The 27,500-nt window shown below is 41.5% G+C and overlaps 1 protein-coding gene across 1 annotated transcript in view; it reads right to left on the bottom strand.

Moving 5' to 3' along the window:
• The window catches only part of POLD1 (DNA polymerase delta 1, catalytic subunit), a gene marked incomplete in the record, with an annotated part of 1,583,142 nt that overhangs the window by 1,086,254 nt on the left and 469,388 nt on the right, over window positions 1–27,500 (bottom strand). Inside the window, 1 exon segment of the mRNA XM_044059378.1 lies at window positions 24,493–24,597. Coding sequence (XP_043915313.1) covers window positions 24,493–24,597 — 105 coding nt within the window.

Raw genomic sequence — 27,500 nt, 5'->3', positions numbered from 1 at the left:
ACAAGACAGTTTCGGGCAAGATAATGGCCCATTCCACCAGGGCGTCGGCTTCTTCTGGAAAGGGGTAGACTCTAGGCAGGAACATGGGCCTCTGTACATACTTTCACAAAGTATTACAAACTCCCAAGTCCAGAACAGGCTTTTCATGAATCATTCTATAGGAGCTCCTGGATTATTTAATTTATTCCCCCTACTTTATAAGCTATGATAATCTACCCATATAGCTTAGGCAACTTCAACAGTGATCTAATGTTGATCAAAAGTTCAGCTGTCTAAATTATCCCTATCATCATCACCACCACCACCCTTTCCCCCATTTTTTTTCTACACAAGGTTGGGATGGTGTGTCACTAGTCACCAACTCTCCTGATTCAGTGCCATTGTCCTACCCTCTTCGACACTTTTGCCCGACTGTCACAGGTCTTTTCTCACATAATCCATCCACCTCTTTGCTGGACGCCCTTGTTTCCTCTAGCCTTCATCTGTCCCAAATCATCTTCACTTGACTGTCGTCTGATTTCCTGCACATGTGCCTGAACCACCATAATCTCTTTGCATTGACCTTTTCTGCAATTGGAGCTACTTTGGATTCTGCTCTCACATCCTTATTTCTCACAGTGGGCATCCTACCCCCCATCTTAAACACTTCATCTCAATCACCTCTAGCTTCCTCAGCTTGCCTTTGTCAAGGATTCTGTACCATACAACAGTACTGGTTATACTACTTTTGTACACTTCACTTTTCAGCTTCTGTGTCATTCTTCTGTCATACACTACCCCTAACACTCCATGCCAGTTGGCTGCAGCCCCTCTGACTCCAGCTTTGACCTCCTCATTCAGGACTTCCCTTCTCCTCAACTACCTCTCTCAGATACCTGAAGCTGTTAACTTGTTCCACTATCTTGCCTTCTATCTCAGTTTTCAGTGAATTCTGATTTTTCCTATTTGCTGACATTACAACAGTCTTATCTGTATTCAGTTTTATAAAATGCACCTTCAGTTTTGCATTCCATTCCCCTACCCTTTGGTAAAGTTCTTACTCAAGAGTCTGCCTCTAATGCCATATTATCTGCAAACAGCAACTTTGTTGATCTGTCCCCTCCAACTTGTTTGCTAATGTAGTCCATCACTAGTATGAACAGCAGTGGCCTCAGAGGTGAACCCTGATGCATGCTTACTCCCATTGGGAATCCCTCTGCGAGTCTGAATGTTGCTCATTCTTCAGCCGTTTGGTCCTTGTACATAGTATGCACTAATTCTACCAATCCTTCTGGGACTTCAAACAACCACAGTATAGATCAATGTGTGTGTATGTACCTTTAAGAAGCTATCCAAGGGCTTGCACAAGTGTATAAATACTGAGCATGTGCAAGTCTAACTGCCATTTTGTAGTAAGTTGTTGAGAAGTAAGCATGTATGTATTCAAGGTCTATCTGTTAACCAGTTCATTTACATTTTATGCTGCTGCTTTCCATCCTGATGTGTTTCTATGTATTAAAAGCATCTAAACGAAATACCCTGCATGCTTATCGTCTATGTTAGAAAGGGATGAGCGACAGTGTCAGAAGTGGCATGTCTAAAGGGACAAGAGATTAGAAGAATGGCCAAAACAATTTGTTGCTAGAAAGAGTTCCAGTTTCTTCCATTTAAGTCCGAGAGGCACCCAGTTGGCATTGGAGAAAATAAAGGAGTGAATCATCCCTACTGCACACAATTCACAAAACAGGTCAGAAACAAATTTCAGATATTAAAACTTGCTCAGAACTATTTCTTATTCGCAAAATATGAAATGAGGCACACAGAACACTCTGAATGATATTCCCATAAACCAATATGTCAGATATTGATAAAGATATTCACATTACTATGGAAAATGTTTGAAATAAAGTCCAAATTGCATAAAACAAATAAAAGAAGAAGAAACGGCAGCATTTTCGCCAAGCACATATTCTTTGTAGTAAAGATATCAGAGTTATCAGAAGTGTATAAAGTGTTCACATGTTTGTGCAGTATTACAGTATTTTGCAGAATATAGCCATTATAAGCATATTTCACAAAGTAAAGCATTTCGAAGAATTTTACTGGGCATTTAAATGTTATTACAACCTCACTGAACAGTTCGTATGTACATAATTACAAGAGCCATATTTTCAGTGTCTTTGTGCAGACATTGTAGGCTCAGCAGATGGATTTCAAAAACCCGGTGCACTTGTGTTCGACAATAATATTGCAGAGAACTGGAGATTAAATGAGCAAGGATATGACATTTTTATACAAGCTGTATTTTCTGATAAAGATAGCCGTACAAAGGCATTAATTCTACTTAATTTAGCTGGGTCAGAAGCTAATGAAAGGGAGCGTTCATTTGTGTATGCACCTGCTGTCTATACAGAAGAGGGGGAAAACTATCCTACTGCTGTACAGGCTGAGTCAAGAGAGGACCCAGAGTGCTTAAAATGTAAATTTAGAGAAATGTGTAACCCCCTGACAAATGTCGCAATGGAAAGGTGCTTATTTTACACAAGTGATCATAAGCCTAGTAAAACTTTTGCAGCATATTTAACTGACTTGAGAACAAAGATAAAACATGCAGATTTGGTGATTTATGGGATGAGGTGATAAAGGACAGACTTCATTGTGGTATGATGCTGCGAGAAAGATTTTGCTTTGCGACAGTGATTTCACTTTGAATAAGGACATTGAGACTTGTCAGATATATGAGCTCACAGAAAAGCACACAAATATGATTACAAATGAGAACAGCTCTAGAAGGCACAATGACAAAGCTCATGTTGATAATATGCAGCACACGGTTAAAAGAAACAGGCCCAAGCACGTCATCAACTGTGGCCCCTGTAGCACTCACTGGTAAACTCCAGAGCTTTCTAGCACATTCCAGAGTTCACACAGACTCGGTGAAGCATAAGAGTGAGTCAGCAAACTCAAGAGCATGGGCCCCAACCCACTTTCATTGCCAACTGTCATAACTGTGGTGGAAATCATGAATCTAAAAGGGAGAAATTCTTTGCTTTTGGTCAACAGTGACACAGATGCAATAAACAGAATCATTTCAAAAGGTTTTGTAAATCAAAAGGCCCACATTCTTTAATTAAAAGGTAACATTTAAAGAAACACGTTGATCAATTAAAGAACTGCAACTCTACACTTTATGTTGATGGTGTGTCGGTGCTTTATGAACCAGTTAATGTAGTAGACTTAAGGGTAAAGAATGAAGTATTTAGTACTGTTCAGACAAATAGCAAACCTATAGAGCTCAAAGATGACACATGTTTCAAGTGCAATGTTATGTCAGCAGAAACATTTGCTAGAGTGTGTCATGGTGAAAGGCCGATTTGGCAAGTTGTGTGAAGCTTGTTGCTTATGGAGGTGAAAAAATTCAAACTGAAGGCTCAGTAGTGCTTTCATAGGTAGGTCCTAGGCTATCTGCCCGAGGGCATTTATAAGCCTAGTCAGAGTGTGTCCGCTTTCGCTGCCCATTGATTAATTAAGTGAGCCTCTGTCAAGAGAGCCAGTGAAGTGATCCTAGGGGTGTATCTTCAGTTACCCATCCACTCATCAAGGTTTCTCTTGAAGAGTGTTAGTGAGGGGGCTCTGCCTAATGTAGTTAGGAATTTTGTTTCAAAGCATGGGGAGTCCCTGTGACAGGAATCTATCCCTCCAGCATGTTCCATTTATTGTTGCGGCGAAGTTTAGCTCACTAGAGGGAGTGGCTCGCAGTGACTTGGATTTCTTTAGGTGGAGCATATCCATCAATTCTGAGTTGGACATGGCTTTGTAAGTCAGGCAGAGATCACTGCTGAGTAATCGATATGCAACGGAGTACAGCTGGAGTTTTTCCAGTCAGACTGCACAGGACATATGTTTGAGACCAGTAAACCTCTTGGAGAGGTACGTTTGTGGTCTTTCCAGCTGTTGGAAGTGTCTTGTAAGGTACATCCCAAATGGGGCATTGTACTCTATGATGGGTCTGATGAGTGACGAGTAGAGGGGCACTATAACCTCTTTATTTCCAGATGCAAACCCTTTAGTAATTAGATGGGCTACATAGAAGGATTTCCTAACTACTTTGGCAATATGATTGTTAAAGGAGAGATTACTATCTGCCTGGGTCCCAAGTCTCTTTATTACCTCTTCTGTATTAAGGGGGCTGCCACCTATGTGGTAATTCATGGGTGTTTTGTTTTTCCCAAACGGGATGACTATGCATTTTTTGGCATTTAGCTTGAGACCATGACTTTGACACCAGGTGTCTGTCTCAGTAAGGCCCTTTTGGAGAATGTCCGTGTCAGCCGGAGAGTTAATTATGGCAGTCATTGGCGAACTTGGTTAGCCATAGTCCTCCTGTGTTTGCCTGTACTTCTGAGAAGTATATGCCGAACAGTAGGGGTCCCAGGACCGAGCCTTGTTGGACACCACTCATGACTGGTTTAGAGTCGGACCTGGAGACCGCTATTCTTACCGTGCGAGTTCTGTCTGTAAGCCAGTTGGCAACCCATCTCATGACGTAGGGGTTTATGTTCAGGCTGGTGAGTTTTTCTATAATTCCAGAGTGGGGAATGGTGTCAAAAGCCTTGGCGAAGTCTAGGTAGGCTGTGTGATCTACCTTCCCCTCATCTATGGCCTTTGGTGACTGTCTCGAAGAAGTCAACCAGGTTTAGTAGGCATGATCTGCCCTTAAAGCCAAACTGTGTCGGGTCAAGTGTTTGGAGGTTCCCAATGTCTTTGTTAATGAGTTCCATGATTATGCGCTCCATAGTCTTGCAGACCAGGCTAGTCAGGCTTATGGGGAGATAGTTACCAGGGTCAGTTGTGGCCCCTCTTTTGTGGAGCAGAATAACCGTTGCTGTGCACCATTCTATGGGCAGGTAGCCTGTGGAGTGGTTGAGGTAGAACAGTGTGTTTAGGTGGGGGGGTTAGTTCGTTCTGTAGTTTGTGCAAGACGCAGCCTGGGAAACTATCTGGCCCCATTGACGCTGTGCTTTTGGATTTTGAAAGGGCTGTTTTCACTTGTGCGTCTGTGATTTCCAGGACACTACACTTTTCCAGTATTGTTGTGGGCTCTTTTGAGGGTGAGGGGGGGGGGTGAAGTTTGCACTGAATCTATCTGCCAGGATGTTGGCAATATCAGTGGGTTAAGTATATTTTGTGCTATTTTGCACTAGCTCAGAGCATATCTGCGAGTTGCCACTTAGATTATTGACATAGCTAAAGAAGGCTTCGTGGTTATCTTTCGAATCCTTGGCTATTTTTCTTTCGAAGTTAGCCTTGGAAGATTTTATGAGGGACCTTAGTTTCTTACTGATACTGATCAGGGATGTCTTTCCTTCTTGGAATTTGCTTTTTTTCTGAACTAGTTTCCTCCTATTGTATAGCCTGTTTATGGCAGGGGTCCACCAGACTGGTTTCCTTCTCTTAGGGGAGTGAATCTTGGTTTTGCTAGGGATAGCACAATCCATGCATCCTTGTAGGTGCTCAAAGTGCATTTATAAAGGTTCCTGCATCTTGGACACTGTTATTCTTTAGCATGGGCGCTGTGAAACTTAGCACCTCTGTCTTAAGTAAGGTGAAGTTTTCTATAGAAAAGTTTTTCACTGTGGTTTCCTTGGTTGGAGGTGGTGGTGTGGTGTAGACATTCAGAGTGATTAGTTTATGATCTGATCTAACCAGTGACGGACTGACCTCCAGTGTGGAACACCTGTCGCCCATGTTGGTGAAGACCAGGTCCATTATGTTTTCACCTCTGGTAGGGGAGTTTACCAGCTGATCCAGGGCATTTGAGTTGATAAATTCCAGAAAGCGCTGGACCTGGGAGTTTGTACTTGAGTAGTTTTCCCAGTTAACGGTAGGGTAACTGAAATCGCCCAATATCAGGGTGTTCGGTAGGACCTTCTTGTTTTCCAGTGTCTCCAGAAAGGCGGAGTGTTGGTCCTGGGTCATGAAGGGTGATCTGCAGCAGGCCACAATTTGCATTGCAGATTTGCCTGATGTTAGTTGCACATGGATGATCTTGGAGGTATCATGCTGCGCCACTAACCTGGAGGTGTAGGTATCCTTGATGAATATGGATACACCCCTCCTTTTGTGTTTCGCTCCGTGTTCTGTGGCCGAAATGTTTGGTATGAGTTGTAGCCCGGTAGTGCCGGGGTGGTGTGTGGAGCCTTGAACTAGGTTTCAGTTGCTGCACAGATGTCGACTTTCTCCATACTGAGGAGTGCTTCGAGCACATGCATTTTGAGATTTAAATTCCTGACGTTGAGTAGCATAACCCTCCTTTTTTTTATTTGTGCTGTTTACGGAGGTGGGTTTGACTTTTGAGCCTTGCCTAAAAAAAGGCACTATGGGGACAGCAAGAGCCTTGGCCAGTATTTGAAAGCCTAGGGGTGACAGGTGCAAGCAGTCTCTTGCGAAGCAATGAGGCTCGTCGAGCATGTCGTCCCAGGCTGACAGACACTGGATCCCCTTTGAATGACACCAGAAGCTTAGCCAATTGTTGAAATTGATAATTTTTTCTTTATACTGTGGTATCATTCTTGGTGAGGGCAGGATGCTACTCAGGGTCATACCCGTCTGGGCTACATGACCAGAGAGTTCTTCCATGTCTCTCTTCATGTAGTCCAGGGAGGTGCGTCTCAGGTCATTCATACCAACATGAACAATGACAGAGTCATATTTGTACTTGTTCTGGAGTGACCTGAGTGCTTGTGTTATGTGGTGGATTCTGGCTCCCGACAGGCAACTAACAGTAACCTTCTCCTTGTCCAGCCTAGGGAGTGGGAAGTCAGTGGGCCTGACTATAGAGTCCCCTATTACTAGTGTGTTAGGCATGTTATTTCGCCTTAAGGGCTGTGATTGTGCGTCACACTGATTTTATGTTTTATGTGCTGTCTGGTTTGTGACGGGAGGTGCAGGTTTTTTGAGTGTCTGCTTTGGAGGTCTATGATGCATTTGCAGGTTTTTATTTAGAGCCTCCAAGTATGATTTTGTGTATTTTTCGCCAGTGCTGGTTTAGTATGTCTATGTGAGGCTGGAAATGTGGTGCAAGTGTTAACCTTCTCCTCATGACTGCTTGTTCCAGTCTTGGGTGGTGAGAGCTTAGCCTCCACTTTAGCTATATAATTGCATCTCTCGCATATGTTAATGTTTTGTGGTAGCAGGAGATGGTTGTCTGTGTACATGAGGCAGTTGTAACATTTCCTCAGGATACCCAGGTTCACCAGCTGGACTGGAGCGTATACTTGAAATTGCCCTTTGGTCATGCCTGAATAGTAGGATGAGCTGCTTAGTCGCTTGGTTGGTGAGGGGTGAATAATGAGCCTTGCCCTTCTAGGCAATCAAGTGTCGGGGTACATTAGTGCTTTCTATTAGGTCTGAGCAAGTGCTGCACTGTAGGATGCTTTTTAAGTGCTTAGGTTGAGAGTTAGGCCACTTTCAAGGGAAAATCTGAAGAGAAGACTTGGTGGAGCCGGGATAAATTTAGCCCTAGCTAACCGGCGCTGCCCGGACGTGCAAAACTGTGCAAACATGGTTTTTATACCAGGTAAATGAAAGAGAGAAATTAGCCCAAAATGGCCTATAAACTACTAACTTCTGGGCTGGAACCACTCCTCCAGGGACAGATGGCTGCTCAAAGCTCCCTCTCTCACTGGTGAACAGAGAAACCTCCCTCTATCCAAGTAAGGTATGGGCAACTCAGAAAATTGTAACACAGCCCAGAATTCAGCACTAGCCTGAAAACTGGACTATATTAGCTTAGAAAGGTGGGAAACAAGGAAAAGATAAGGCAAAACCAGTAAAAAAATACACTTAAAACAGCTTTAAACGACTACAAACAGTAAAAAAAAAATACACTTAAAACAGCTTTAGATGACTACAAGCAACCAGGAAAGTGTTTTAAACAAATTGCCCAATTAACCAGTAAAAAAAAATCTCAAAACTGAGCCTTGTTCCTGTAGTCTTCAATCAGACAAGTTCTAACTGCACACTCCTGCCACTGGGGTGCAGGGGAACCTTCTCCAAAAAAGAAGGCCTGGATTAGTGCTCAAGTTATACAAACAAAGCTAGATTTAGCAGGCCTGGATCTAGACTATGCTACAGCAAACAAGGCGGACCAATTTCAGTAAGAAAGAGTTCAAATATGCAGGCACTATAAGCCTTTAACCAGAAATTTCCAGCCCAGAAGGGCAGAGTCCAGCCTCTCCTCCCACAAGAGTGCAGACCACAAACCTTCTTGATGTAAAATAACTGGCCTGGCGCCCAAGTGCTTAAACCAGAACTAATGCACTTTTAGAATAACAGACACTGAGCCTTCAATCAGCAGTTCCCAACTTAGAAGTATGTAAGCTACCTGTCCTGCCACAACAGTGCAGACCACAAACCTTCTTAATGTAAAACCACTGGTCTGAAGCCCAAGTGCTTAAACCAAAAGGCTTACAATGATAGCTACACTTTAATCAGGTTACTACCGAGCAGTAATAAATACAATTGAATACTTTTAAGAAGGCCTGGATTAGTGCTCAAGATATGCAAACAAAGCTAGATTCAGCTTTGTGTTTAGCTTTCATGTTACTTTGCTGGGAGATGTTACAAGTTGTTATTTTATGTGGTTAAGAGGCACGTCCAGTCATTATTAGGGCTCACGGTTTGAAAATGGGACAGCTTTCATTTAATAAGGAAGTCCATCATGTTAGCTTAAAAGACAAGTACTCTAATTTCGCCCAGTACATTTGTTCTACCTATGCTAACCTCTTTGAAGACAAACTAGGAAAGCTTCCAGTTGCATACTCCATGAAGGTAGATCCAGATGTTAGTCCAGTTATCAGGCCAGCTTGAAAAGTTCCAATAGTCATGCAGGACAGAGTCAAAGCCAAGTTAGATAAAATGTTGAGACAAGGTGTGATTTGTCCAGTTGCAGAATCAACTGAATAGGTATCTTCCATGGTGGCAGCTCATAAGAAAAGCTCAGATGACATCAGAATACGCACTGATCCACGAGATTTGAACAGAGCACTAAAAAGATCTCATCTTATGCGCACAGTCGAAGAATTTGCAGCACTCATGCCAAATGCCATTGTTTTTTCTGTCTTAGATGTAAAGAGTTCATTTTGGCAAATTCAGCTCAACACGAAATCCTCATTGCTCACTATGTTCAGTACTCTGGCAGATACAGATTTTTGAGAATGCCATTTAGGATAAATTCTGCAAGTGAAGTCTTTCAGCGTGCAATGGAGCAACTTTTTTCTGGGTATCCTTCTGCTATTATAGTAGACGACATACTAGTAGGAGGTAATGGTGAAGCTGAGCTTGACAGAAACCTCAGAAAAGTTCTGGAAAGGGCACATCAAGTTCAATCCACAGAAATGCAAATTCAGGCTACTAGAGGTTACTTACGTTGGTCATTTATTTACCAGTTCAGTCCTACAGCCAGACCCTTCCAAGCAAACAGCCATTCTCGAGATGCCAGCTCCAGACAATGTTCAAGCCCTGCAATGTTTTTTTGGCATGGTTAACTACCTAAGCACGTTTATTCAAGACATGAGCCAACTATCAGTACTGTTTAGAGAGCTGACACTTAAAGATGTATCCTGGTCTTGGTAAGAGCAACACCAAAGAGCATTTGATGTCCTGAAACAGAGAAGTGCTAGTCCACCAACTCTCGCATACTATTATGTTCAAACTAAAACAAAGAGTGAGAAGGTCACACAGAAAAAAACAATCAGTAAAAACTAAATGAAAATTCCAGCCAAGCTAGAACTTCCACTGAGTGACATCTCAAACCTCTTGTATCAGAGGCACATGGGGTATATGCAAATGACCCTTATGAACATCAGGTGTTTCAGCTATATGGCGATTCTGAAAGCCCATGACTTATTTCTTTAAGGCCAAAATATGCACATCCACAGCTAGTGGGATTTGGCTTTACTGGCCATAAATTGTCCACTGAAACAACTTAAAAAGAAATAAGCACTGGGGTGGAATGAGACAAACAGTTGGTTTGATTTTCTAAAAGGTTTGGTCATATGCAGGTAAAACCGGAGTTGTTTGTGTACATCAGGTGTGTGTAGTATCCTCTCACTATTGTTCTGGGGAGAGGGGAAATAGGGAGGGGAGGTGAATGGCATGGTTTAAGGACAACTCTTTAACTACCTTTGGCATGAAGGAGGGGTTAGTCTGAAGAGGAAACCCTGTCTTTGTAGAAGGACAAGAAAAGAGGAGAAGCCATAAGGGCTTGTAATTCTGATATCCGCCTGGCAGAGGTAATAGCCACCAGAAGAACAGTTTTCCAGGTACAGTGTTTGAGGGAACTAGAAGAGGCTGCTCGATAAGTTTTGAGTCAGTTTCTCTAGCACAAAGTTAAGGTCCCAGGGTGGAGCGACAGGTCTCCTGGTAGGTCTAATGTGGAGAACGCCTTTAAGCAATTGTTTGGCCTCAAATCTGGAGGCAGAAGGGGAAAGTGGCAGACAAGCAGAGATAGCTGACAAATGTGCTTTTATGGAGCAGTAATCTAAGCCTGCATTAAGCAATTCACACAGGTATAAGAGAACCATAGGGGGATCCACCGTAAGAGGGTCCAGGTTTCTAGCAAGACACTAAAGTGAAAATCTCTTCCATTTGCAAAGGTAAGACTTTCTGGTACTGGATTTCCTGGCCTAGTGCAGGACTTGAAATATCCTCAAAATAAGTGTCTAAAAGAGATCAGGGCTCTATCACCACAGGGTCAGTTGGAGTGTGTCTAACTGTGGGTGGATGAGTCAGCCCTTGTTGTGACTATTGCCTTGGCTAGATGTAGAAGAAGGGGGAACCAGTGCAGTCTTGCCCTATAGGGAGTCACCAGCAAGAGTTATGGTTTGTCTAGTTGAATTTTCGGCAAGACTTTTGGAATGAGTGGTAGGGGAGGAAATGCATACAGGAATTTCCCAATCCAAGCCCACTTTCCATGCCTGAGGATATTGTTCTCTGGCACCAAATTTTGGAAGTTGTTTGTTCAGAGGCGAGGCAAACAAGTTTATTCGTGGAATACCCCACTGGTGGACAATATCCAGGAAAACATCCATGCGAAGCATCCATTCATGTGCCTGTGTTCTGGATCTGCTTAGTGTGTATGCCACAGAGTTCAGATACGAAGGGATGTAAGCTGCTTGAAGAGATTTTTCTAGTCAGCGGACTAGACCCCATGCTTGTAAGGCTAGTCTGCAAAGGGGATAGGATCTTGTCCCCCCCCCCCCTGCATGTTTGTATACCACAGAACCATCATACTGCCTGTGTGGATATGCAACTTTCCTGGCCTCAGAAGGGGTTGGAAGGACTGGAGAGCAAGGTTAAATACTTTCATTTCCCTTACATGTATGTGGTCTTTCCTCTGAGAGGATTGTCCACTGACCTTGAACTGTGCGAGTGTCCAGAGCTGCTCCGCAACCTGTATATGATGCATTTGTGTACAGGACTTGTGTTGGGGGCAGAGGATTATTGTGAAGACCTGGATTTATGAACAGTTGTGTTATTCACCAATGGAGCTCCTCTTTGAGGTAGGGTAGAAATGGTATTTGAAATTTCAGTGGGTGGACATGCTGAGACCACACTGATTTCAGAAACCATTGGGATTTCCTCACGTGTAGCCTTGCCAGAGGAAGCATAGAGATGGTAATGGCCATCAATCTCAAGTTTCGTAGAAACTGTCTTGCAGACAACAACCAGGATATCTGAGAGAGAATTTTCATGGTGACTTAGAGAGGGGGGAATTCAAGTTGCAAACGAAGGTGTTTCGACAGTGCTAAGGACAGACAGCAGTGGCAAGGAAAAAAGAAAAGCTGGCACTGACATTAATACTATTTTATGCAAAACACAACATCTGTTACATTGTGAAGAGAATAACGACAACGTAGTGCTGAATTTGTCAGGGTGTGTATCTGATGCCATACGGACGGTCTTAAACTTGGGTATAAAATTTATTCCCACTGTTACACCTAGACTGTATATGTTGAAAATTGATTTTTTTCACTTTGTACATAAATCGCATCTGGCTTATTATTTTTACCAACATTCAAATAAGTCTTTTACTGATGAGAAGGAATATGTTTAGATTGTTATTAAATTATTTTCACTGGCCATTGTTTTGGTTGTTTATTTCTTATTGTGTGTTTTTTTTTGTTCAGATCCTCTTGGGATTTGGCTTGAATCAGGTGGTCATCTAGGTAGGGGAAGATTTGAATGCTTGGATTCTGCAGAAGGCGATCAAGGGGGCGCTAGGTATTTTGTGAAGACTCTTTGGGCAGTGGAAAGTCCAAAAGGCAAGACAGATAATTGAAAATGCCAGGATCCCAAAGAAAAGAATAGGAATATCCTGGACATGGAGATAAGCATCCTTGACGTCTACGGATGTTAGGAACGTCTTAGGGAGGATAAAGAAGGAAAAGGGTTTGGAGTGTTAGCATTTTGATGGAGGGAACTTTCAGAAAGTCACTGAGATAGGAGAGGTCTAGGATGGGTCTCCAAGGTCCTTCCTTCCTGGGAACTAGAAACAAGCATGAATAGAAGCATTTTCCTTTTTGAGCTGGGGACATAAGCTGGATTGTGCTCTGTTCTGGCAAGTTTTGCAGAACTGAGGGGAAGAGAGGTTCCTGTTCTATTGGAGGTTGAGGGATACCTCTCAAAGTAGGTACTATGTGCCAGACCATGAAGTACCCATTTTTTTATGATGCTGAGGACCCAAGAGTCTTGGGTGATGGATTCCCAGGTTGGAAGGGATAGGGTAAGTTGCAGGGAGGGGTGCCAAGAATGTCTGAGGAGTCATAAGGAAGAGCCCATCCTATCAGAAAAGGGCTACTTGGACAACTGGGGAGTAGAGGAAAAACAGGAAAACTGGTGTGTTTTCCTGAACCCCCTGTGGAGTTTTGATTGAGGATGGGGTCCAGGACTGCTTCTGTACAAAGACCTGTTTTCCAGGTAGTTCCTACGGAATTTTGGCATAGGTGAGTCCAATATGTTTTTAAAGTCTTTTAGTTCCTTGCTCTATTCTTGCAGGGATATGAACAGTTCGGCAGAGGGTTTGCCAAATAAAGTGGAACTGCCAGGGTGGCATCCATAAGCTTCAACCTTTATGTCCTCAGGGAAGGGCTGAAGCCTTAACCAGGCAAACCTTCTTGGGGCAGAGAAAGAGGCAACAGCTAGTGAAGTGGCTTCTACTGCATCGTAGCTGCATTTAATCGAATGTCTGGCTACCTGAGAGGATGCATCAGTAAGAGAAGATGCCAAGGTTTTGTTCTCAGAGTCTGTCATATCTGAGACTAACTTGAAAAATAATAAAACTGATCACAATATAAAAATCCAAACATTTTAATAAGACTTCAAATTAAAAAACAACCAGTAAGCGTTTTCATTCTCTATTCAGAAAGACATCAAACCAGGTTGTAACAATTCACAAAATCATTAAATAACTTCTTACAGTCACATGACTCATTTAATACATTAATGGATTAATCCTTTCTTTTTCAGTACAACCTTAAAATTATGTCGTTCATTTCAGGAGCAGCACATGCATTTAATCTGATTTGCCAGCAGTACTCCTAGTCCAGTTCATCTTCCACATCCCGTCTATATTCAATCATAAATTTGATCAGTCACAGAAAATTTAAAATTCACCTTTGTCAAACTATTCTTTCTGACTTGCATGTTTTTCTAGAGTATTACTCATATCTGTTTTTTTTCAGCAGCTCTTAAATGCTCATAAATTCTTATGAGATTCTCTTGCAATTCTACCAATATAAAAAGCTGAACACAGCCTGAATGATATTACATGCAATGCATATTTTGATTTGCAATCATATTTATCCTGCAGTCTTATTTCAGAATTACTTGCTGCTATCTATATCCTGTTACCAACTTGAATACGATCACAAAAATTACAACTCATACATTTAAACATACCATTAGTATTTCCTGCTTGTATTTTCATGTCATTATTTTTATAAAAATATTCTTTCAAGTTCTTGCCCCATTGGAAACAAAAACCGGTTTATCACCTACTTCATTTTTTTTTACTCCTGGAAGTTCATAAGGAACCTTTAGTTATTTTTCACTACAGCTGCTGTATGCTGTTTTCATCAAGGGAATTTTCAAGTGCGCTAACTAATGATCAATTCTTATCTCCAAGGATTACTTTCTCTGTAGCCTTATAATGATCCCAACTCATAGCTATATTTTCATAATTTCTTTATTTCATTACACTCTTCATGGCACTATCTACTATATCCTTAGAATGCCCCCTTATAAAAATTTTCTTTTAAAGCTTCACAATCTAATAAGCAAAAATGAGATTCGTCAGTTAATCTGTTTATTCTCGAGAACTGGCTTTTTACTATATTACTTTTAAGATTCAGATTGCGCATACTACTAAAACGCAAACTATTACTCTGCACTTCTTTTTTGTATATTTTAACTTTCAACTTATTGGCAGATACATAAATTGTTAAATCTAGATAATTAATGCTGTCCTTATCACATTTGTATATAAAACAAATATTCAGTCACATTATTCAAATAATTCATAAAATCTACAAGTGCACTTTCAGTGCCACTCCACAAGAAAAACAAATCCTCTATAAAATGTTTGTACATGAATACATCTTTAAAATATTTCGACTTGTAAATATATTCTTCTTCCCAGGCAGACATAAAAATATTTGTCTAGCTGAGGGCCATGGCGTCCCCATTGATACACCATTCACTTATTGACAAATGTCGGTACCAAATACAAAAAATATATATTATAAAACTACATCTAAAATTTCCATCAACAAACTTGTTTATTAGAAAATGTATTTGATGCACACTGTTTCCTATTCACTAGTTCCAAATCTTCTACACTGGGAATGACTGTGTACAGTGATGTAATGTCTGCTGTAACCAATATCATAGGACCCTCCAATGTTATACTTTCCAAACTTTTTTTTTTTTTTTTTAACTGAAAAGAATCTTGCACATAAGAATCACTTTACTACAGTCTGTAAAAACATATCTATGTAAATTGCCATCGCTTCAGTTTTGCTACCTTGACTCACTACCATGGGTCTAAAAGTGGGCTTGTCTAAACACTTATGAACTTTGGGTAGCCCCCAAAAAAAACTGCCCAACTTGGGATTCCAAATCCTGAAATAATTAGCTGCATTATTACTAATCAGCTCTTCAATACATGAGAATATCAAACTATACGCTCTATTAACTTGTGAACATTCCACTTCTCTATAAAATCATCCAACATTTGTGTTAACTGTTCACAATAACTAAAATGCATAACTATTTCCATTGTCAGCTTTAGTTATATACAATTCTTTGTTATTTTTCAATTCATACAAAGCCTCGCTTTCATTTTTTTTTTAATTATAAAATTTCTCATTACTTTTATTACTTTACAAATTTCTAATATCACTCTCACACGTCACAAGAAATGCCTCTAGTTTAGGTTTTACAGGAGGGTTAAACACACTCTTTTTTTAAACAATTCTCAAACACTGATGAAAAACCACAAACTCGAAGCCAGCAACTCCTCAGAAGGAATTTATTAGAAGAAACAGTGATGAAATAAAACTCTCTAGCGCCTCGGCCAACAGCCTTTAACAGAGTACTGTTAGAAGTATTCTTAAAATAACATTTCAAATTTAATTTTTTTAGCATAGTCCCCCAGTGAATTTATTGAAGAAATTAAATCAGCCCTAGAAGAGGGCACAAAAGTTAAGCCTTTGCTTAACAGTCTTAACTGAGCATATCTGAGACTGACTTGGAGATCTGTAACAAGAGTTCCATATTGTGCTTGGTCATAGGGGTCTAGCGGTTCAGTGCTCTGAATGCCAAGGTGGCTGAGGTATAAATTTTCTTGCCCAACCTCTCCAACTACTATCCTTGTTTCAAGGAAGGAGGGAAGTAGAGGGAAATGACCTGAAGGCCTTATAAGAGGCTACTGAAATCACAGAGGAGTCTGCCACAGGTGCCCTGAAAAGGAAATTGCAATCCTGGGGCACCTTGTCATACCAGTCTAAGCTTTTTTGGAGACAGAGGTTTAGAGTCAGGGTGCATAGACATGGATGCAAAAGCATCCAAAAAAGCTGGTGTAAGAGGAGGAATGGCAGAAGGACTAGGGGACTGTACTTGAAGGTCATAATGTTGTTTTTAGACCTCAGGCATTTGGGAACTGTCACATGTAAAATGATCTATCATTTTAGAAATGGTCTCCCCAAAGGAAATCTCCACCATATAGGATTTTGTTCCATTTGAATCTTCCTCAGGAGAAGCATAGTCCAAGGGTGAGGGGATCTAGGATGAGTAAGCCAGTGAATCACTGTCCTCATCAGATGAGGAATCCTCCCCTGAAGTGGCTTGTGCTCTGGTTCTTATCTGAGAGGAAATAGGACAGGCAAGAGTGGGGAAGACGACTCACCTGCGGGAAGCCTTGGCACCACAAAGGTCTTAAAGAGGCCTTGAGTGAAATTCTGCCACTTCTTCTCAGAGTCTGGAGGGGGAGAAGTCGTCACACTTCCCCTTCCTGGATGACATTAACCTCAACTAAAATAAAGCAGTAGCAAACGACAAAGGATAGAATACGATTCCAGCAGCAGAGCGACATCCGGGATTGGCAATTTGACTGGTGGCAAAGAAGTTCAGAGGATGGTGCACACACAAAAGTCTCTTTTATGGCCTACGTTTGATAGTAGCCCATGTCAGATGTACCAAGCACCCTACAGTAGTAAAAGACGGACATACTGGCTGACGTGGGGTCACCTTGGCAGGCAACTTCCCTCATGTAAAGAATACTGCAACAGATGAATAGAAGGACATCACTATATTCATAAAGTAGCAGAAAGCATTCTAAGTAGTAAGCCAACATCAGAATGGAGAAAAATATTCTCCCTATAGGGATGACTAAGAATACAGAAAACAGGCAAAAGGGAGCGGAAATTTACTGAATAAAATTAGCAAAGGAACAAAGGTACTGGGAGCAAATAACTAGACAGGGAAAATTAATAGACTGGGATGAGGCCAGGATGATGTTTGGACTGCAGGTTAGACTGCCTTCTTTACCAGGCACTAATAACAGAATATAGGCAAAAAGTAAGGGAAAGGAGAGAGATAAGTAAAAAAAAAAAAAAAAAAAAAAATCAGATCTATGGCAGAGCTGCTAAATGAGTCTAGAAAAGGAGCAGCTGTCATAAAGAGATAGTTAACAGGGTATAATAACCATAATGATCAATCTGCGAAGGTTAGAAAAAAAAACTTGGGAAAATAAACTGGAAAGGCAATTTACCAAAGAATAACTGAAAGCCACTTGTATGGCTTCCAAGTATGCAACAAATTCCAGAATGTTTGGGATGTTTATTTAGAAGTCTTTGCATAAATATTTAATACTCCAAATAGACCTCAGAGTATTTTTTCCTCAAGAAGATATTAAATGCTGGAGGTGCAATGTCAAAAACAGACAAATGGCGAAAAGTGTTGGGAGTGTAACAAGGGGACAGTTTTTAAAAATTCCTTAAGAGTGTTATGTCAGAAATGTCGGGGGAGCAAATCATAACTAAGGAAATTCTTCTGAGCTGGGACATAGGCTCTAACTTCTTTAAACACAGTAAGGCCTTAATACGTTCACTACTACTGGCTGACAAAAAAAGCAATTACTTCTTCTTTCGGCTTTTCCCGGTTAGGGGACGCCACAGAGGATCACCTGTCCGCTCATGATTGGCAGTGGAGTTTCTACAGTGTCGAGTTGCCAGCCCGGCGCCCAACCTTCCACAGAAGGCACACACACACGCATGCGCACTCATACCTAGGGCCAATTTAGAGTGTCCAATCCAGCTGCAGCATGTCTTTGGGATGTGGGAGGAAACCGGAGCACCCGTTGGAAACGTACGCGACCACAGGGAGGATATGCAGACTCCGCACAGAAGGCACCCCAGACAAGGATTGAACCGGAGAACCTCTTGCTGTGAGGCGACAATGCTAACCACTACACCACCGTGGCCGCCCTATAAAAAAAAAAGCAATTACTAAAATCTAGAAATCTAAATCAATTGAAACTGAAGTACTAGACATTATAAAGCAGATAAAGAACTGGTGCTGAGATAATTAGAAAAAGAAAGAGTAAACTACACTGACGTAAATGGAATCTGTGGGAACAATATCTATGGAATAATGTTCAGGAGGAGGATGAGCGAGGTTTAAGTGAGGGAGGGAAAGAAGGAACCAAACAATTTAAGTAAAGTTGGAGCGAATGGAAACTATGAAACAGGAAACATTAATACTGCATGAAAAAGATGTTACTATGGTTTGTTTTCCTTTATTTTAATGCCATTTAATACATTTTTTTTTAAATATTACTGCATTGTAAAATATTGATTATTGTAAGTTCTGCCAAATATAGTTGATGTCAAGATTAATGCAACTCCTGCAAAATATAAATGTGCAAGTTTTTGTTAGACTTCCTGAAGTGCATGTCTTTTTTTGGCTATAACAAAATTAATGAATACACAAATGGCATACACAAATGGCTAGTTATCACTCAGGTAGTCTGGACTAACAGAATGGAGAAATTCAAAAGCAAGACAAACTTTGAAGACATCAGGTTTAGTGCAAATCCATAAGTGAAGCTATTAGCAAGTATTTGAGCTCTCCTGCACTTATATGAGCAAATACAAATTTCTAACATCAACATAACTAAACTAGCCTTTTTGTGAAAATACTCAAACATTTATTCATCAGGTTCATAGCTAAATACTAGGCTATCAAGTCTGTAGTCTACTACAAGCCTAGCCCATAACCACAGGCCAGCATTAAACCCTGGACCTTACATCTGTGAGGCAAAGTCCTTAACAGTTATGCCAAACCCTGTGCCTAGTTCATCTTAAGGTTCCTATTATGTGATCGAAGACGCATTCTTTCAAATGCGTCTTGATCGAACTTTAAAGCACGAAAACAGCATATAGGCGATTTCTTTTCCTGGGAAAGAAATCGCTTATCCACTTCCGTTACTTTGCAGTTTTCATCACTGTAGTGCAATCTCAGAGTTGGTATAGGTTCATAGGTTCATACTAGGCTATCTGCCCTAGGGCATTTATAAGCTTAGCCAGAGTGTGTTTGGCTTTCGCCACCCATTTTAAATTAATTTTGCTATGCCCTTTTTTGAGGTTAGTATACTATGCCTCTGTCTAACAGTGACACAGAAGTGATACCTGGGGTAAACCTACGATCTCCCATCCACTCCATCAAGATTCCTCTTGAAGAGAGTCAATGAGGGACTCTGCCTAACATGGACTAGGATTTTATTCCAGAGTGAAAGGAGCCTCTGGGTTATGAATCTGTCCCTCCAGCATGTCCTATTTATTTCAGTGCTGAGGTTCAAGTCTCTCGAGCGCGTAGCTCGATGGGATTTGGATTTTCTGAGGTGCAGCATGTCCATTAATTCCGGGTTGGACATGGCTTTATACGTCAGGCACAGATCGCCTCTGAGCAGGCGGTATGCCACTGAGTAGAGCTGGAGTTTCTTTAACCAGGCAGCATATGGCATCTGTTTGAGCCCTTTGATCCTCTTGGTGAGGTACTTTTGGGATCTTTCTAGTTGCTGCAAGTGTCTGGTAAGGTACATCCCAAAAGGGGCATTGTACTCAATTATGGGCCTGATGAGGGGATGAGTAAGAGAGGCATGATGACCTCCCCTGATCTAGATGCGAATCCCTTCATGATTAGGTGGGCTATATAAAATGTTTTTCTAACCACTTTGGCCACGTGGTTGTCAAATGAGAGATTGCTATCAACTTGGGTCCCCAGGTCCCTAATTACTTCTTCTGTACTTAATGGATTACCACCTATGTGGTAATTTGTGGGCACTTTGTTTTTGCCAAAGGGGATGACTATACACTTTTTGGCGTTTCGCTTGAGGCCATGGCTCTGGCACCAGTTGTCTGTTTCTATGAGGCCCTTTTGCAGGATGCTTGTGTCGGCTGGAGAGTCTATTATGGCGCCCAGTTTGCAGTCATCTGCGAACTTGGTCAGCCACAGTCCTTCCTTGTTGACCTGTACCTCCGAGAAATATATACCGAACAAGAGAGGTCCCAGGACTGAGCCTTGTGGGATGCCACTTGTAACTGGTTTGGAGTCTGACATGGCTCCAGCAATTCTAACCATGTGGGTTCTGTTCTTGAGCCAGTTTGCAACCCATCTAGTGACATAGGGGTTTATATTTACAGCTGGTGAGCTTAGCTATAATGCCCGAGTGGGGTATTGTATCAAAGGCTTTTGCGAGGTCCAGGTAGGCTGCGTGGATCACCTTCCCCTCGTCAATGGCCTTGGCGACTGTTTCAAAGAAATCGACCAGGTTTAAGAGGCAGGATCTGCCCTTAACAAAGCCGAACTGGGTAGGATCCAGTGTCTGTAGGTCCCCAATATCTTTATTTATGAGGTCCATGATGATTCTTTCCATAGCTTTGCAGACCAAGCTAGTCAGGCTTATGGAGCGATAGTTTCCAGGATCCGTTGAGGCACCACCTTTGTGGAGAGGGACCACTGTTGCTGTAAGCCACTCTTTGGGTACATATCCTGTAGTAAGGCTGAGATTGAACTGTAGTTTTATGTTAGGGTTTAGCTTTTCTTGGAGTTCATGTAGGACGCAGCCTGGGACACCGTCTGGTCCCACTGATGCTGTGTTTTTTGCTTTGGAGAGGGCGGCTCTTACCTGAGCATCTGAGATGTCAGGGGGGCAGCACTCTGCTGGGATAGATATTTGCCCTTTTGGTGGGAGGGGGGGAGAGAAGTTTGCGCTGAACCTGTCAGCTAGGATGTTGGCAATGTCTGTGGGTTCGGTGTATTTTTTGTCATTTTGGACTAGTTCTGAGCATATCTGGGAATTCCCACCCAGGTTCCTAACATAACTAAAGAAAGCCTTGTGATTATGCTTAGTGTCCTGTGCAATTTTTCTCTCGAAGCTGGCCTTAGGCGATTTTATGAGTGCCCGTAGTTTTTTGCTAATACTGATCAGAGATGCCTTCCCTTTTTGGGATTTTGCTCCATCATGTAGTAGCTTCCTCCTTCTATTGTATAGTTTGTTTATGGCTGGGGTCCACCAGACAGGACGCCTGCCTTTGGAGGATTAGGTCTTGGTTTTATTTGGGATTGCATGATCCATGCATTCCTGAAGGTGTTCATAGAATGCGTTTATAAAGGATTCTGCGGTCTGGGCCCGGGGGCTTTGAAGGATTCCACCTCGGTTTTGAGGAGTGTGAAATTTGCTTTACAGAAGTTTTTCACTGTGGATTTCTGGGCAGGGGGTGGGGTCGGGATTTGAATATCCAGTGAGATTAGTTTATGGTCTAATCTTACCAGTGAGGGATATACTTCTGGTCTGGAGCATAGAGTCCCCATGATCATGACGATCAGGTCCAGTATGTTTTCCCCTCTTGTGGGAGTGGTAACAAGTTGTTCCATAGCATTTGAGTTTATAAATTCTAGGAACCTTTGGGATAGGGTGTTGGAGCTAGAGTAATGCTCCCAGTCTATGTTTGGGTAGTTGAAGTCACCCAAAATAATGGTGTTTGGAGTGACCTTCATATTTTCCAGTATTCTCAGGAAGGCCGAGTGGGGTTCCTGGGTTTAGGAGGGTGGTCTGTAGCAGGCTATAAAATGGAAGGCAGTTTTACCCACTGTTAGTTGCACATGGATAGTCTCTGATGCTTCGTGCTGTGCCACCAACCTGGAGGTGTGGGTATCTTTGATGAATATTGATACTCCCCCTCCTTTTGTGGTTCGGTCCAAGTTTTGGGGCCAAGAAGCATGGTTTGAGGTATAACCTGGTAGTGCTGGGGTGCTCTCGGGAGCCTTGAACCAGGTTTCTGTTACTGCACAGATATTGATGTTCTCCATGCTAAGGAGAGTTTTGAGTGCGTGCATCTTGAGGTTTAGACTTCTGGAGTTGAGTAGCATTACTCTTAGTTTCTTATCCCTTGTGATACCTATGGAGAGGTGGGTTTGTCTTTTGAGCCTTGCCTAAAAAAGGCACTATGGGGGTAGCAAGAGCCTTTGCCAATATCTGAAAGCCCAGGAGTGACAGGTGCAAGCCGTCCCTAGCGAAGCATCGTGGCTTGTCGAGCATGTCATCCCAGGCTGACAGGCATTGGATCACCACCTTTGAATGACACCAATACTTAAACCAATTGTTGAAATCGATCATCTTGTCTTCATATTGTGGCATCATTCTTGGTGAGGGTAAGATGCTACTCAAGGTCAGGGTCATACCGGCCTGGGCTACATGCTCAGAGAGCTCCTCTGTCTCTTTTTCATGTAGTCCAAGGAGGTACGTCTCAGGTCATTCACACCAGCATGGACAATGACTGAGTCATATTTATACTTGCCTTGGAGTGACCTGAGTGCTTGTGTTATGTGGTGGATCCTAGTGCCCGACAGGCAGCTCACCGTGACCTTCTCCTTGTTCAACCTGGTGACCGGGACGTCAGTGTGCCTGACGATAGAGTCACCTATTACAAGTGTATCAGGTGTGTTGTTTAGCCTTAAGGGCTGTGACTGTTCGGCACACTGGCTTTGTGAGCTATGTGTTGCACGTGTTTTGTTTTGGGGCAGCGTTAGCTTGGGTGTCCGCTTTGGAGGTCCCTGCTGCTTAGGCAGATTTTTATTTAGAGCCTCAGAGTATGTTTTTGTGTTTGGTTTGCTGTCGTGGTAGGTCTATGTGAGACTGGAATAGTAGTAAGTGTGGTTTCCTTCTCCTCCTGACTGGTTACGCCAGTACTGAGTTGAGAGAGCCTAGCCTCCAGTTTGGCTACATGGTTGCCTCTCTCATGTGTTGGAATTTGTTCGGAGGAGAGGGTATATTTAAGTAGGGGGTGTAGGGGGGCACTGCCCCCCACTTTATGTAATGTTTTAAAGTTTTTTTTTCTTTTGTGGAACAGCGATTTTTTTACCTTGGAAAAAAATCTCTGTTCTAAGTGTTCGGGATTTTAAGCTTTCGCTTACATGGGGTCAATAAATTAGTGTTCACTTTTTTGAGATCATGTAGGCTCAGGGGGGAAAGAAATCTCTCACCACAGCTTCTAAATGCTTTTCCACATAACCCACTAAAACTCTAATGCTGTACTTAAGACGGTAAGCTAGGAGATGTGCCTGAGTACAGTGGCATGGCTCAGGTGGTCCTACCTTAAGGATAAGCATTATCAGGCCATTATGGAAAGCTTGCAAAGAGGAGAGAATAAATGCTCTTTTTCAGAAGGCTTCCTAGGACCACCTAAAGAGGAAATAAGAACCGCTACGTTACTGTACATCACTTGTACCTCAAGCTCCCTTCCCCCAGCTTCCTTTTTTCTTCTATGCTAGTCCAGCTTTCCAAGAAGACAAATATGGTGAAAAGGGTATTCAAATGTCAGGCTACACTGCAATCTCAACTTAGCCAAGTAACATTCTTCACTGTCTTGAAAAACATCTTTTGGGAAACTTGTTCACGGAGTTTAATGCAACTTAGAGTCATTATCCCAGATCAGTGGGTTCTTAGCTTGGGCACAGACAACCCTCACAGATCTAAGTTGCAAATATCGCCCATAAAGGCCCTGCTCTCAGATGAGATGAACCACACACAGCTCCTGAAACAACTCCATGGTGTACATTACAAAGGTGCCACACAGCCTACAGTCGAGTGCAACCTCATCAATAAAATGTTTCAATAAGAATTTCACAAAAAAATTACTGGCTAACACAGGGCCTTTATGCTCCTGCCTAATGTGGCACATGATCCTAAGACATGCTCCAACCAGGGAAGTAAGTACCCTGATTCTGTGAGTTGGGATAAAATTCTGAGTTGTCCAATTCACAAAGGATCAGAATGTCTGACTAGAGATTCTTACATGCAGTAGCCCAAAAAATTGCATTTTCAGTTTGTGGTACGAAAATGGCTTATTAGCTAATGAATTATGACATGTGCACAAGGCAAAGTAATGTTCCTGCACAGCAATTCTGACCTAGGCAACAAAGATACTAACTCAAGACTGGTGTTCTATGCCCCCAAAATATGCTCAGCCATGTTTATATTACCGACAGTTTCTTTTTTAGACAAATGTATCTTTTACTAATGCATGCATATGAAAATCTTAACTAGTACACTTTCAAACAAAAATAATTGCAACGGTAATTCATGTGTTCTTGGGGGGGGGGGTTAATTCTTCCAAACAGTGGTATAAAAAAGTCAAGTTTTATCTTAATTAACATGCAACCCATCCATTCTAATACACAGAGCAAACGGTGGAGTTGAGAAACAAACAGTTAAAATTACAGAAGAAAATCATGCCGCTATGCCATTTTCTGTTTAATACATAAAAGTCAAAATCTTATTTTTTAAGTGTGAAACAATTTATCTATTACTAAAACCTTTGCTCATCTAAACTAAATTAATTACTACAAGTATAAAAAGAGTACCAAAGTAAAGATGCTGGATATTGTTACCTTGAGGGGCTGTGCTCTATTAATAAGATATGGCAAGTCAAAATTCTGAATGTTGTACCCTGTTATGATATCTGGATCCACTGCACGTACAAAATTTGCCCAAGACTGGAAAAGAATGAAGACAAATTAATATTTTAAGTAGTTCTTTCTAAATGCCACAGACAGTAATAGATTAAGTGTTTAAACACTAAAAAATTAAATGCAATAAGTATTTAAAACAATTAAATTTCCTCACCAATCTCAAGGCAGTTCACCATAATGAATACAATGCATTGTACAAAGCTGTCTGTTTTAGCTCCATTAACCCAACACGGAGTAGTTTAGCCACAAGAGGTGAGACCATGCAAGTCTCTGAACAATAATGATTCCAGTCAGAGATCATCCATCTGTTTGATAAGTCATCTGACTACAGAAAGAGTGAGATGGTGGTGTTTTTAGGGGACTGCGATATGTGATAAAAAGCAAATGTTTTTGTGATGGTTTGTACACATGCAGTGGCTAGAATGGAGAGGCTATAGTCAAGATTAGCTAGTAAGAACAGTTCTTGTTGGTATTATTAGCTAAGAAGAGATTTTCATGGCCCCAAAAGGGAATACAGTTTGGGCAACAATACCAAAGTATTTGAAGAACATAGTTGCTTCTGTTGGGGTGTTTGCAACTTCAAATTAGTAAATCTGAATAGTTGCTGAGGAGTGCCAAATTTTAATCTTAGCTAGGTTACGAATTAATGTGTGGCTGATTAGCTTTTTGTTAAATGAAACTATGTAACTTTGGAGTTTGATGCAAATGTCAAAGTGAGAGTGATTTGACCTACAGATGGTCACGTCACCAGTGAGCTCATAATGAAGTTGCTAGCAGAAATAGAAAACAGCAAGTATGCAAGGATGGATTTCTGAAGCACTCCTTTGTGTAATGGAGTATCTTCAAAAAATAGCGTTATTTTAACCCTGCAAAGTCTGTCAAGTGAGGACATTTTTGAAGTAAACTGAATCTTCAGCACTAATGCCAATTTAATGAGCTTGTACAGTAGCAGGGTGAAGCTGATCAGATGAAAGATCTTAGTGAGGTCTACGAAGACTGTTCCTTGAAGGTTGCCTTTGTCCATATATTATCTGTAATGGACCAAAGAGAAGTCCTGGTACTGTGTCTTGACCAGAAGTGGTAATGTTTTAGAGAGATAGAGAAGGTGGCACTGTTGATTTGTATGTAAAAAATAAATGAAGATGATTATTTCTAGAATTTTCCCTATTGTGGGAAGAATAGAAAGTCAAAAAGTGGGAGGCATCTTCAGGCTTGGGTTGTACTGAAGACATTTCAATGGCACAGTCTTCAGATCAGCATCAGTCAAATATTGTGGTTTCTGGAAAGCAGAATGTCTACAGTTGCCTAAACTGTTGGCAACACAGATGAGTACTCATCCTGCTTGGAAATGGTGCACTTATCTATAAAATAAAGCTGTTTAATGCTGCAGAAGCACCAGCACAGAATGTCATACACTGATACATTCGGGGGTAACATTTTGAAACATATTAAGTGGATGAGAACTGTATGAGGTTCAAGTACAGAACTTTCTGGCTACATTTCTGCAATACGTTTTAAAGCAGCAGTATAAAGCAGAAGCTAAAACATGGGAGCTACTAATGAGCTTCATCCAGTGGTCAAGGTTTGAGTCACCCAGTCCCTATATGCACCAAAGAACAATACGGACCAGGTAAGTATCCAGTATGGGGATGACAGAAATGCTTCTGTTTGCCATCATAGCCTCATACACCAATGCAATTTACTGCTGAATACAAAATAGGTGGAATGAGAAATCTGCACATCCAAATCAGAGATCACAGTTCTCCTCCAGAAAAGGGTGGACTGCAGTTTGCAAGTAAAGTGAACTACCTCAAGTGGAGAAATAAAATATTTTGAGATCTTGTACAAGAGTAAAGGTACATGGGAATACAACAATGACTGGTGAATGGGTGCAGCAGGAAGCACTACTGTAGGAGCTCTCCCAGACTCTAATGAAAAAATAAGAGAAGAGTCTCAGAATGAAGCTCGCAATTTATAGATGGAAACAATAGGTAAATGTTCCCATCTTCATCTATGGTCATTCGGTTAAGTGAGATCACACTGCATAATACTGAAAAAATTAACTTTCTGTGAGGATCATGAAGTACATCAACTGCTTTAAAGAGCTGAAAGGAGTCAATCAAATGGAATGGTCTGAACACCTACAGGAGGATTCCATCTGGCTTCCTCTTATGGCAGTCATCCCAGGCATGGTTCACCTGAAGGAGGCTCTGGTGCTGACCCAGGTACAACTGAAAGACTTTCTCAGATTCCCTGGGAACACCTTGAAATCCAACAGAGTGAGCTGGGGGCTGTTGTACGGTGAGCAACGTCTGGTCTAACTGGCTACCATCACAAGTAATTTAGAAAATTGATGGCTAGATCTGTTAGCACGCACATGCTTCTCTTAAACCCTGTCAGTCCTCTTACTACTGTGGGTATACTGAAAATAAGCCAGCATTAGACTGCATAACTCCTCTCAGTATGTAAAACATTTGCCTCACCTTTATCAAACGCATTACCGGCCCGAACAAAACATCAGGCTTTAATTACAACAAAAAGTAATGGATCGTCTAGTGAAATACACTTTTTTCAGCATGCCAACTAAAACTTAATTTTCATCATCCTTCCGCTCCAAGGATTTCAGTGATGTTGTTTGAGAGGGGACTATATATCATCTACCACAGAAAAAAATGTTGTGGGAGAGGGGACTATATATCATCTACCACAGAAAAAAATGTTGTGGGAGAGGGGACTATATATAATCTACCACAGAAAAAACCTTAAAGCACAGCTATACATATATATAAACATATACTTATAAATTATATATATATATATATATATATATATATATATATATATATATATATATATATATATATATAGCTATACGGGTCTCTCACATGGTCAACATTTCAGAAAGTCGAAGACCAAAAGTGGGGCAA

This window comes from Protopterus annectens, chromosome 17.part0, assembly GCF_019279795.1.
Source record: "Protopterus annectens isolate FY-2018-M chromosome 17.part0, PAN1.0, whole genome shotgun sequence".
Lineage (NCBI taxonomy): Eukaryota > Metazoa > Chordata > Ceratodontiformes > Protopteridae > Protopterus > Protopterus annectens.
This window is presented reverse-complemented; position numbering and strand designations above follow the sequence as displayed.